This window comes from Haliotis asinina, chromosome 2 (genome assembly GCF_037392515.1).
Source record: "Haliotis asinina isolate JCU_RB_2024 chromosome 2, JCU_Hal_asi_v2, whole genome shotgun sequence".
In the NCBI taxonomy this organism is placed as follows: domain Eukaryota; kingdom Metazoa; phylum Mollusca; class Gastropoda; order Lepetellida; family Haliotidae; genus Haliotis; species Haliotis asinina.
The window spans coordinates 36,043,170-36,054,939 of NC_090281.1; the positions used below are offsets into that span (position 1 = coordinate 36,043,170).

At 40.4% G+C, this 11,770-nt stretch overlaps 1 protein-coding gene across 2 annotated transcripts in view; it reads left to right on the forward strand.

Annotated features, from left to right (window-relative positions):
* The window catches only part of LOC137273656 (non-neuronal cytoplasmic intermediate filament protein B-like), a 13,692-nt gene extending 2,427 nt beyond the window's left edge, over nt 1-11,265 (forward strand). Inside the window, exons 2-11 of one of the 2 annotated variants that reach the window (XM_067806445.1) lie at nt 1,299-1,485; nt 1,915-2,010; nt 2,600-2,758; nt 3,188-3,313; nt 4,168-4,388; nt 4,761-4,876; nt 8,514-8,644; nt 9,028-9,132; nt 9,480-9,605; nt 10,035-11,265. In XM_067806445.1, the coding sequence (XP_067662546.1) occupies nt 1,299-1,485; nt 1,915-2,010; nt 2,600-2,758; nt 3,188-3,313; nt 4,168-4,388; nt 4,761-4,876; nt 8,514-8,644; nt 9,028-9,132; nt 9,480-9,605; nt 10,035-10,076 (1,309 nt within the window). In that variant the 3' untranslated portion in view covers nt 10,077-11,265. Of the gene's footprint in view, nt 1-1,298; nt 1,486-1,914; nt 2,011-2,599; nt 2,759-3,187; nt 3,314-4,167; nt 4,389-4,760; nt 4,877-8,492; nt 8,645-9,027; nt 9,133-9,479; nt 9,606-10,034 lie in introns of both variants that reach the window. The other variant, XM_067806444.1, reaches the window with a different exon arrangement.
* The last annotated feature ends 505 nt before the right edge of the window (nt 11,266-11,770 follow it).

Consider the following 11,770-nt stretch of genomic DNA (forward strand, 5'->3'; position numbering starts at 1 on the left):
GTATGTATGTATGTTATTACCTTGTTAAACACGCCCGTGTAGTAGGGCCGGGATATTATCGTATCCGAGATTACGAACGGTGCACTAGGAAAATGCAAAAGTGTATATCTGCCGACACGTGAAGCATCGTGTTTATTTTGTACGGCACTCTGTGCTTGCAGTATAACCTCTCTAGAATGCGAAAGACCATGCTGACTTATCAATTGATTTTCCAGCCGTAAAGTCGCCGTCTATGGCGAAATGCCATAGATCGATATCCGCGATAGTTTAGGAAGTGAAATCAATCTGTATGATCCAGTTTAAAGGTCAAGGCTACTCATACACGGCAACATGGTAGGAACACTGCCTCATCTGTTTCAGAAATATGCGTTAACAAATAGTATGTATACAATCCCATCTAACTCTTCTTTTCATAAGTTCCATACAATATATCAAAAAGTCAAAGGATATATGCCAATTTCAGCTTGCAAAGTTAAGATAGAGAATTTGTTGCCTGGGATTTCTGTTATGAATGCTGTTTATATGCCTTTAATTGTCATAGCCTATAGAGCCCTGAGCACCATAGGAAAGGTTTGCGACACTTGGTGTAATAAAATTACGATATTTTCTGAAATTTAGATTGCACGAAGCGTTGACATACTAAGGTTAAAGTTTGTGGTGAATAGAGGTTTGTAACAACTTTTTGTTGCTCACTGTGTCACATTTGTCCCACTAAACTGAATGTCACAGTTCATGAGGGACATTAATTCGAAAATGATAATGTTTATGCATTACAAATCATATTCTCGTAGAGGTCACTTGACAGTCAGTGTATTGTTCAGAAGCACATGTTTCCAAGGACGTAGCTACCACCAAAAATCCGGGTTTTCGCATCTTTTGTTGCTAGGAAAATTGGAAATACTATCTAAATAAAAAGCTTTGCAACCTGTTCGGCTTACACGAAAAACTTGGCTTAGTAGCGCCTGTCTTCTATTAAGAGGCAATTAACGGGATTTGGGGGAGGTCATTCTCATTGACTTGGTTAACGCATGCACCCTATTCCAATTTGGTGGGGTGCTCATGATGTTAATCACTGGATCCCTCGACTATGGACTGTTATCGTGCAGCTGGAACATTGCAGAGCTTGGTACCCGCAGATGGCATGGACACTAGTATTCGAAGACTGTTTTGTCTGAACGCTGGTGATACTTCCCAGTGACCCCAGTAAACAATAAATCAACCAACCAAGAAATAAATTAACAAAGAGCAAACAAACTGCCCACAACGCGTTGGTTCATTGGGTTATTTTGCTATTACAGAATCGACATCCTTGAGAAGCAGAAGCTCGACTATATTTCCAAGATCAACCAGTTGACCACCCAGGTTGGGGAGTACGAGGGCGAGCTTGGCTCCCTCCGTCTGAGAATCAGGAACAGCGAGGATGAGAACGAGAAGATTCGTGAACTCCTCAACAGGGCCAATGATGACCTGAAGAAATACAGGGCTGTAAGTAGCGCATCCTGCAGTTCTCAAACTACGTGGGTGTTTTTGCACCAATTGTGGCATGACGTATGTTATGAGTGTTCCACTATGTTGACGATACAATGGATGTTTTCTTCTAATTAAGAATGAAGTTGATATAAAACCTTAAGAACAAAGACATATTGATCGATTATGATTTTTATATTATATTTTACAGGTACCGTCACAATATAAGAATTCACTATGAATAATTCTTTTTGGAGGTGACATAAACTTGTGTCAATAAATAAATTCTTCGACCAGAACTATATTTTACATCGTAAAATTTGAACGAATTCAGTTCTACCCTAATCTGGATGATTTATATGGTAATTGTGTTTGACTTCAGTGCCATATGTGGCTGATGTAAGATAAATATTGGTTTTTAAAACTAATTTCAATCCATGTTTCCAGGACCTTGACATTGAGACTGCTGCCCACATCGAGGCTTCCAACAGGGCACAGACCTTCGAGGAGGAGTGCGAGTTCCTCAGGTCACTTCTGGACAAGGTGCGTGACTCTATCATACTTGTATACCTAGCAAATACAGCAAACTACAGTTAACACGAACACACATATAGCAACCCAACGGATATAACGAACTGGGTTTATTTGTGTCCTGCTTTCTGTATGGCCTATTGAGACATTCACAGAAATACAAATGGCTAAATGACTTGAATGTGTATTGACCCGATACTCGGCTTTGCGAAGGTGTAAGACTGTTGCCATTATGTTTTCCATGTTCTGTTCTTCGAAGACCATACTTTGTACATTTAAATTAATGTTACAATAAATAAAAAAGTAAACAAAATTTAGAACAAGCGCACGAACGGGTAGGAGGAGCCTGTTAGATCATTCCACGTCCTAAAACTTGCATATTTTAGTCGAAATACGTGGAAGGACAACGAACTACGGTTATGATGAACTTAAATTGGTACTCCCTGTGGGTTCCTTATAAGCTTAGTTTAGTCTACAATGGTGATTTGTACGTGCTAAATATACCTGAAATGCCAAACCACGATATTTGTTATAGAAAGTAATACCCAGGTATACTCCATTTGTAAGTATTTTAGTTTCTAACTAACACCTTTACCTGCAGATCCCACAAGAGACACAACAGACAACCAGGATCGGCGGTATGGATATGCGCGCATGGTGGGACAAGCAGATGGCCCAGGCCATTAGAGACCTCTCCGCCGAGTACGAGACCGTCGTTGCCACCATGAGAGACGATCTGGAGATGAGGATGAATGCTCAGGTGAGTTAACCCCTCATGACCTGTGGTCCGGTCTTCGAAACCCATCGTTGATCCTGCGACTGTCGTTTATGGGACGCGCCCAAGCCTTTTTCTTGAATGTACTTAAGCACGATGTGCAGTATTAAATATTACAAACTTTGTTTTATTCATTCAGCCCTGCGTTTTGCTTTCATATGATGTAAACGTGCCTTTTTTTACCCATAGTTTCTAAATATAGATCATGCACTTGCAATTACAGTAGCTCTCTCTCTCTCTCGCAATTCAGCAACTCCTAGAATGTCAAAATTTAGCATTCGCAATAGTCACTATAAGAGATGACTCCTAACAAAATCATCCACAGCAGAATTTGCCCTTTTCGGGATTGTTACGCCGAGAGAGTTTTGTCCCTTTGAGAGATGGTTTTTAGAATGATCTCCCTCGTATTTACAGGTGAGACAGCTCCAGAGCGGTGCCGTGAAGGACAACTTGGAGAGTACCCATCTGAGGGAAGAGGTCAAGAAACTCAAGGGACAGCTATCGGACAGGACCAGCGCTCTCAACGACGCCGAGGCTAGGGTACGTAATATACGTTACATTTATACGTTCAAGGCAGAAAGGAATATCAGTGTATATGCTGTTCCAGTAGATCTGAAGCCACTTAAATCTCGTCTCACTCATTGGCATCGGCTTATCATTTTAGTCGTTGCCATAGTTACTGCTGTTACTGACACTATGGAAACATAAACAGGAATTAGGTAAAGAATAGCGTTGTAATGACCACGAACAAGTGGTCTCGCTTGATCTAGTTTCTTTACACTCGCGCGACGCATCCATCCCATCTCATGGGTTTCTGTAAGACGATATATTCTTGGACTACGAACTTGCGATCTCTTTAAACATAAATTTGTTTGAAAATCTCAAATGTTGTATCTTGAGAACATTGAGTTGGACGGTTTAATTCATGCTCATTAGCGATACCCTGAATATGTTACGTGAATGTAATGCATTGTGTCCACAAAACCTCAACACCAAAGAAAATTATGTGTCTAGTTTAACTTTTAAGGTGTGTATGTAGCTGAAGTAATATAAAACCAACACGATTTTATGTTTTATCACGATCACGGAATAGTTCACCGTGAGTAGGACCAGAAAAGAGGATGTAGGTCTATATATGTCAGACCGTTGGACACCTAGGGCTCTATTACCTGCCGTAACACTTTCCATTTTGCATGAGAGGCAAAGAAGGTTTAGAAAATTTATATGTATAAATTGCTGGAACGTCAAGTAACAAGAACACGAATGGACCCATGAAAATCAGTGATGATTCCTGGGGTTTCGGGAGTGTTGTACTCGGGTCACGCAACTGTCTGGTGATCTGACAAGACAACAGATTTCATTACAAGGTCACTGATGTGTGATTTGCCCTTCAGCTGAGGACCCTGGAGGCTGAGATGAACGACCTCGCCCGCCAGCTGTCCGAGACCCGTCGCGACAACGATGAGCTGAGACTGAAATACCAGACAGATGTCGACCGTCTGCAGTCCGAACTGGAGACCTGTCTGCACGAGCTACAAGCCATCATGGACGCCAAGCTGTCGCTGGAGCTCGAAATCTGCTGCTACAGGCAGTTGTTGGAGGGTGAAGAGAACAGGTGAGGCAGTCGTAACCAATTTCTCAATTGTTATGTCATAGCTCGAGAGTATGCATTACCTTTTTTAGATGGATGCTAACGTTGTGTGAGCTGGTCTTTTTCAGCTAATACATTACAGCGTAGTGAAATGCAGAACGATATGGATGTCATAAGAAATAACAGTGAACATTGCTTTCAGTGGTTGAAAACATGCTGCAGGCCTAGTTGTGAATTGTGAGATCTTTGGTGACATCGGTGAAAGGGGAGATAATCAACTTCAGATAACTAATGTACCCAATGTAATCTTGGAAATTAAAATGCAAGTGTGTTGATGGAATATGTCGTGTCAGAAACGGTTCAAGACTGTTGAATATTTTCAAATTTGTCTTCCAGAGCTGGTCTCAAACAGATCGTTGAACAGGCAGTTGGAGTGCAAGGATCAGGAGCTCAAAAACTTAGTGAATTCATCACCTCATCAAGCTCCTCCAGCACGGCTATTGGACATAGCAGTAAGAAGTAAACACGTGACCATCACGTGATCGTCCTTGAGGTGTCGGCCCGGGAGGACTCAAACCCTCATCTTCTAGCATGACTTTCAAATGTTTTATTTCTGACGTTAAAGCGGGCACCCTCGGGCCCTCTCATGTGGCATATATTTTTGCTTTGTGGTCGGGCTAGTTAACGCTTTGCCTATACTGTTGCAATATCTCTACTATAAACGTATCTATAGGAGTCGCGTCACACTGGGTGAAAAACGCAGTGTCTAACGTCCAATTTCAACGTGTATATACAACAACGAAGCATAATTTTCATAAAGTTTATAAATTTCCACCCGGCTGTCACGATATGCTTGTTAAGAGAGGCCTCAGAGTGACCGATTCCACGTAATGCTTTATTTCTGTGTATGTCACTAACATTTTCTTTGTTTTGTCAAATCTGCCGTGTGGACACTAACACCTTTGACCCAACGTCGCGTTCACTTACACCCAGGGGAGGTAATCTTTGCACCCTCCCTTCCTTACCTTCAATTCTTCGCACGAAGAATGTGGTTATCTCCCCTCCTATCACGTGTCCTTGACAGTGTAAATATGTAGAATATGTTGGCGATCGCCACGATGATCGTGTTATAATTGTGATTTGCTCTTCCGCAGCCGTAGCTGCATTTTCACCATGTTCGTGAAGAAATCTCAGACGAAATTGGAAAATTATTTCGTTCCGTTTGTTACGAGCCAGTGTAAATTGTTACTAAGCCTGAGTGTATATACAAATCCAAACAAGTGGAAATACTACGCACCGTTCCTTTGTTTTGCCACGACAAGCATGTTCTTCATCCATTCTCCGCATGATTTTGACCAATCACGAGCCATGTGATAATACAATTTCAAGCACCATGCAACTTGACCAATCACGTGTCCACATGTAACAAAGCAAAGAAGATGAATGTTTCATGCAGTTTCTCTTTTGTTTCTAAGGCCGGTGCTATACGTACGATCTAAGTAGGTTGTGTACATCAATGTGATAAAAGTAAATATATCCTATATTCTACTCTTTGTATTTTAGCAGCACTATTTTCGATCATGATATAGTGAATTGTCACGGTTTTTTTTCATTACACACGAATAAAATGTTGAATGTTAATTCATCTTGATCTTCCTTTAAGACACATGTACATAATATATAACCACAAACAGGATATATGCATATATACGGTGAAGGTATATAAACCCATATCACTACAATAGTATATATTCACAGCCAATAGTATACCTGTGTATAGAAAGATATTATACAAATATAAACTATTCACAATTCTGTCGTAACGACTAAAATGTTCATAAATATGAATAAAGTTTCCATTTCAGCCACAAAATCTGAAAGTATGTATATTTCTAACAATTCGTGTATGTAGTGTTGAATTACGTAAGTCGTATAAATGCACCGTTTCCAAATTCAAACAAAGTCAGTAAATGTTTAGGTCGTGCATGCAGAGGTAAATGCAATTGTGAAAATTTTGTTTTCGACCGTGTCCTTTAACCCTTTCTCTGTTGCATCTGTTGTGACTGATCACCCCATTTTTGTAGTTGCGTGAAAATATGTTGATTTGTTTCTCACTCGCTTGCTGTGGCTGTGACATTCCTAAAGCGATATTTTTCAGGTTCTTGTCGCAGAATATTACTTCATAAATTGCTACCTTAAAGAGTCCATTCAAATACTTTTCAGAAAATGCAATTCGCGTGCCTTATGCTAGATTTCATGTAGGTTTTGCTAGTTAAAATTCTTTGTAGTAGTATTAATTTTTAATCATACGAATTATGTAATTTTCTTTCTGAAAAATATGGAAGTGTGTGTCTGACATATATATGTTCCAAACTTAAATATGTTAAATAAGTTATAAACAAAAAAATGTTGAACTATGTAATTTAATAGGTAATAATGTCAGAAATGTAGATTTGTTCAAAGAGGAATTGACTTCATTGAATCTTATGGTTTTAATCTGAAAATGCAAGGCGTACAAAACACTCAGGACACCATACAGACTAACATACAGTGCAGTGAAATCCATGCTGTATTGAATGATGTGGAACTGTCACAATGACGGAACACAGACCTGAGGCAGTGATTCATCTCGTTCAGCCAGTCAACCGAAACCTCAAGCCATGAACTAAAGTTCAAACAGAGGCTTTCTTTCCAAAGCGAGGCTTGCAGTATTGCCTGATTTGCAACATTGAGTTGGTGACCTTTCAACCTTCTACGCGAGGCGTCTTGTGCAAACAAGTTCGCTCTGTCACTGTCATAGCAAACAGGGGCGGTCCCGATTGTTTGAAACTATTTCAACAATGCGCTGTTCACGACAGGATCTACACTTATTTGCCCGTCATGCTAAATAAAAATTATTCGGTGAGTTTCTATGACTGGGGCTGTGAGCAAATTGAAGTACGAAACTACGGCTCGTGAATTGGAGCGTTAGCTACGAGGAATTCTATTGGCTATTGCCCCCCGACATATTGTGAAATTAGATACCATTGTAATGTCCCCATCGTTTTATTATAGTTTTCATAAGAGTGTTGTTTGCTACCGTTTGGCATTTATGTGTTCACAAATACCTTCACGTACTTTAATGCATAACTTTTTCAACAACAGCAAGTCTTTCAGAAAGAGGTTGGATTTAACTTGCATGCTGAATGGATCCTCTGTTACCAACCATTACGTTATTTACATCTTATGAAAGGCCTGCATTTATGAGTCATAGAGATCGTATGTAAATCATGTTCACTGAAGCGAGGACACTCCTGCCTTCGGGAATGACTGCAGAGTCCTTTCATACTCATTCAACTGAAAATATTGTTACGAAACAGTTGACCCTGTAATTTTAATCTCTTGATATCCTACTGTATGCGACTAGTAAATATTGCAATGAGGTAAACCCTGAAACGTCTCTTTGTTTTGGGGGTTTTTTGCACACTACGGGATGTTAATCCTCAATTTGGGTACCAAATTAGGTGCCCAAACTGAGCATTAACATCCACTTGTATGCAAAAAAAATTAAACAAATTATTAATCCGAAACCAGCTTGCCACTAGTTCTCTCCCTTTTCTAACGGTTGCCTATCCCTCATTGTTTCAATATTTGCCCCCACCCATGATCAGTCAGTGAGCAATTCTGCACGTTTACTCTTATCTACTTCAAATAGTGTGAATGAGGCCATGATCGTGCTGATCATGCTTTACCGGACAGGTGACGTAAATGAGACAGTAAGGTCACGTGACCAGCTGTCCCAGGTTGCCATTATATGTCTGGCCTAGACTAGTTTGCTCTGCTTGAAAATCAATAAACGTATATCCCGCCGACACCTCGCCCAATTGTTCTCTCACAATGTAACTCTTTGTGTTCTTATATAACCAATTTGTATAGCAAATGTTCGACTGGTTGAAGCATATTGCACATACCCATTGAATATTAACCATTAACATTTCCCTCAATGTCGTTGTATTTGCACTTAACACATGTGTCAGTATTTAAAGGGTTTAACATTATCTGTTTATCTAATTTCTTTATCTTTTTTCACCTCACTCTTTTCATATTGTCATGCTCATCTCACACCTTTTTGATTGAAAACTGTAATAGCCGGAACAAACCGTTCTGCAGGCATGAGCAGCGAGGCTTCCGGTAGAATGACCCAGTCAAGATCGTCCCGTGGACCAATCGCCTTCGTCGAGTCATCTATTGACGGAAGTTACATCATGATTGAGAACACCACCTCTGGAACCAAGGGAAAGGTAAGGAAACGGGAAATTATATTTAAACTAACAAACGTCCGCGTTTTGTGACCCTGCAATTATCACATTGGAAACACATTGAAAATGCATGTAAATGCAGAAACCTGATCTGATACGAAGTTACATATGTTCGTGAAAATAATTACAGTTTGACTAGAATGTGTTCAAATGAGCAATCAAAGACATAGGTGCTAGCACATACCATCAACCTTAGCTCGGTGACTGTTGCAAGTCTTTCTTTGTGAAGTTATGAGAGTTATGAACACCTGAGGTTGCTTACGTTAAGTTTTACGCCGCTTTTACCACTAGGCTACCACTAGGCTACCCCACCGCTCATGAAACCATGAAACCCAAGGCAAAAGTGTCCTCTGTTTGACTTTTAGAACCAGGATCTCTCCGGATGGACGCTTAGAAGGAGCATCCCGGGCAAGGCTGACACCATCTTCACCTTCGGCAACACCGTTCTGAAGCAGGGCAACAAGCTCAGGGTGAGTCATTTAGATTTGAACCAGGGTATTCAGAACTAGCTGACCCCACGTAAGAGAGGACTTCAGAGGGAATATAGACTGGCTTCGTTTAGTACTTCAGCACTCCAGGGAGGGCTTTTCAGTAGGGAAATAAGTGACTGTGAGACAGACTACCATAGTTTCTCGATGGTGTTGATCCATAGAGATAACGTACTTGTGCTTGTGTGAACGTCACAAACAAAATGTTGCTGAAGAAAATCAGTTCCTCAAAAGTCAAAGTTTGTACTTTTGGCCAGTCCCCAATCAACGTCGATATGTACGATACCTTTCTCCATCTTGTGTTTTCATATATTTATCATCTCCCTTAGATCTACGCTGCTGGCAACCCACCAGGCCCCAGCGACAAAATCCCCTGCGACTACATCATCAACAAAGACGTCTTCTCCTGGGGAGGCGGCTCCTGCACCACCATTCTCTATGACGACAGCAACAACGTTAGTATAATAGCCTCATGCTAAGGTTGTAGCGGAGAAAAGTTCGATGGGAGTCTGCGATCGGTGACGTTGTTTGAAATATGTATGGACAGTTGCGTCCCACTGAGGTGCCAGGATCTGCTCATAGTTTCCAATTGATGATTGAGAACCTTGGGTTGTAAACACATTATTATGCTGGAATAGTAACCGTTTATGGCAGCTTAGAGTCATCTAAATGAATATTGGTCATCAGTAAAATTTGGTAATTGATGCTATCATCTTTGAATTATACTATTGTATAAATCCTGCAGTATCTTTTACCTGAAATGCTAACAGCACCTATTTTTCGGGTACTAAGGGAGTTAACTCTTCCTGATAATAACATTGTTTCTGGTAACTGTGAATATCACCACACACCATATAAAGTTTATGCTTTCTTTTACTCAACAGGAGAAGGCTTCTCTGAAATCAACAATCTCCGGACTGAAGTAAACGGCCAACTACACTGAGTGCGCAACAAAGAAGGCCGACCGGTTCTAGACAGTACTAGAACATCTGCTCTGTCAATATCCATACCATTTCAGTTCCACTTTTAATTGGCTTGATAGGGCTTCTTGCCAAAGGCCAGTCTTCAACAGTCTTTAGTCTTTAGTCTTTAGTTCACTGTTAGAAAGTTGTCCAGAAATGTGTATTTTTTATTAGCTATATTTGGTTCAGTTGCTCAACGAGTATTATGTCTGATTCTGATAACGGTGGGAGAATCTGGAATGAAACCATTTTTAGGTTCTGATGTTTTTTAATGCTCGTGGACAAACCGGAATGGTCAGACTATAATCAATCATGCTTCTATGCTGAAATCAAAGTCTTGCCCTGCAGAGTGAAATACACTTAACAAATCTATATATAAATTCCCTACTATTACACGCAATAACCTAACGGCAGTGGAGATCTAGTATTTGTTTGTGATTACTGTTTTGTAAATAATGTTGATGAGAGTTGGTGTCCCGTGTGTGTCCTTTGTGCTGAGAGCATTTTGGAGGTTGTGAATCTTATTGACACAGGGTGTAAAGGTCAAGGTTATTATGGCCCTGATTTTTAAAGGTGAAGGTCGCTGGTAAAGTGGTTACGATATCGGCAGAACAGGGTTTCAGTGAAATGCCCGCTTCTGCCGCACAGGTGCCCATGGACAATGTGAGTTTTGGATCATTTATCGGCAGCTGAAGTTTCCATCCATTTGACAAGCATAATTCGTACGACGGAAATGTTGAACTGCACGCCTTACCAATAAGTCTTTCTTTGTACAAAACGTTGATGTAACCAAACGCGACCCTCTGATTGGTTAATGGGATACTTTCGCAAGGGATTGTAAGAACATTGGACGGTCGGGGATTCGACATCGTGTCTATAGAACGAGTTGTCTTTTGCATGCTGGATCAAATCATAACAATTGTTAAACATGTAGTTGAGCGTCTGGTTATGAATTCCATGTGTTAATTGTTAAGGTGCCTTTGTGGTTTGCATTGTCAGTACGGAAGGGGGTGATCTGTTGACCGGAGGTGACGTCACAACGTCCCATGGTGCTGTACACATCATTTCTCGGCACTATTGATGAAGCAACACACGATGACCGATCCGTCTGATATTGAAACATATTTATATAGCGATAATGTAGATTCAAAAAGTATTGTTTGTCAATGCACGCGTCTTTGGTCTCGTTCTGAGTCATGACAAACAATAACTGTTTGGCATGTTTTCATGACGCTCTACCTGCTTCGCTTTCTGAAACTAGTAGATATTTTCATATTGTTATAATTCTATGTTTTCTAAACTATACGTAGCCACATGGTGCTCTATATTTTAGGGTCTCATATAATAAATGTACGACCTTTTTGGAATAAATAATTAAAAAATGATTTGCGAATACGTCTTTTGTTAACCGAAATACAGTAAGATGCAAACACGCCCTGTTGTTCTTCATACATGGTGTTACGTCCCTTGAGTATCCAAATCTGGACACGGGCTTTGAACTAGGGTCCATATTTGTCGTCAGATACGCAATTGTTTTCACCACTCGTGAACTGTTTGGACATGACGACACCCCTGTTCTTGTGGATAGAGTGTCTGACGGTCATGCATTGTCTGTGGTTAGTTCCGAGTCATTTTAACATACTTTAAAGATTGATCTT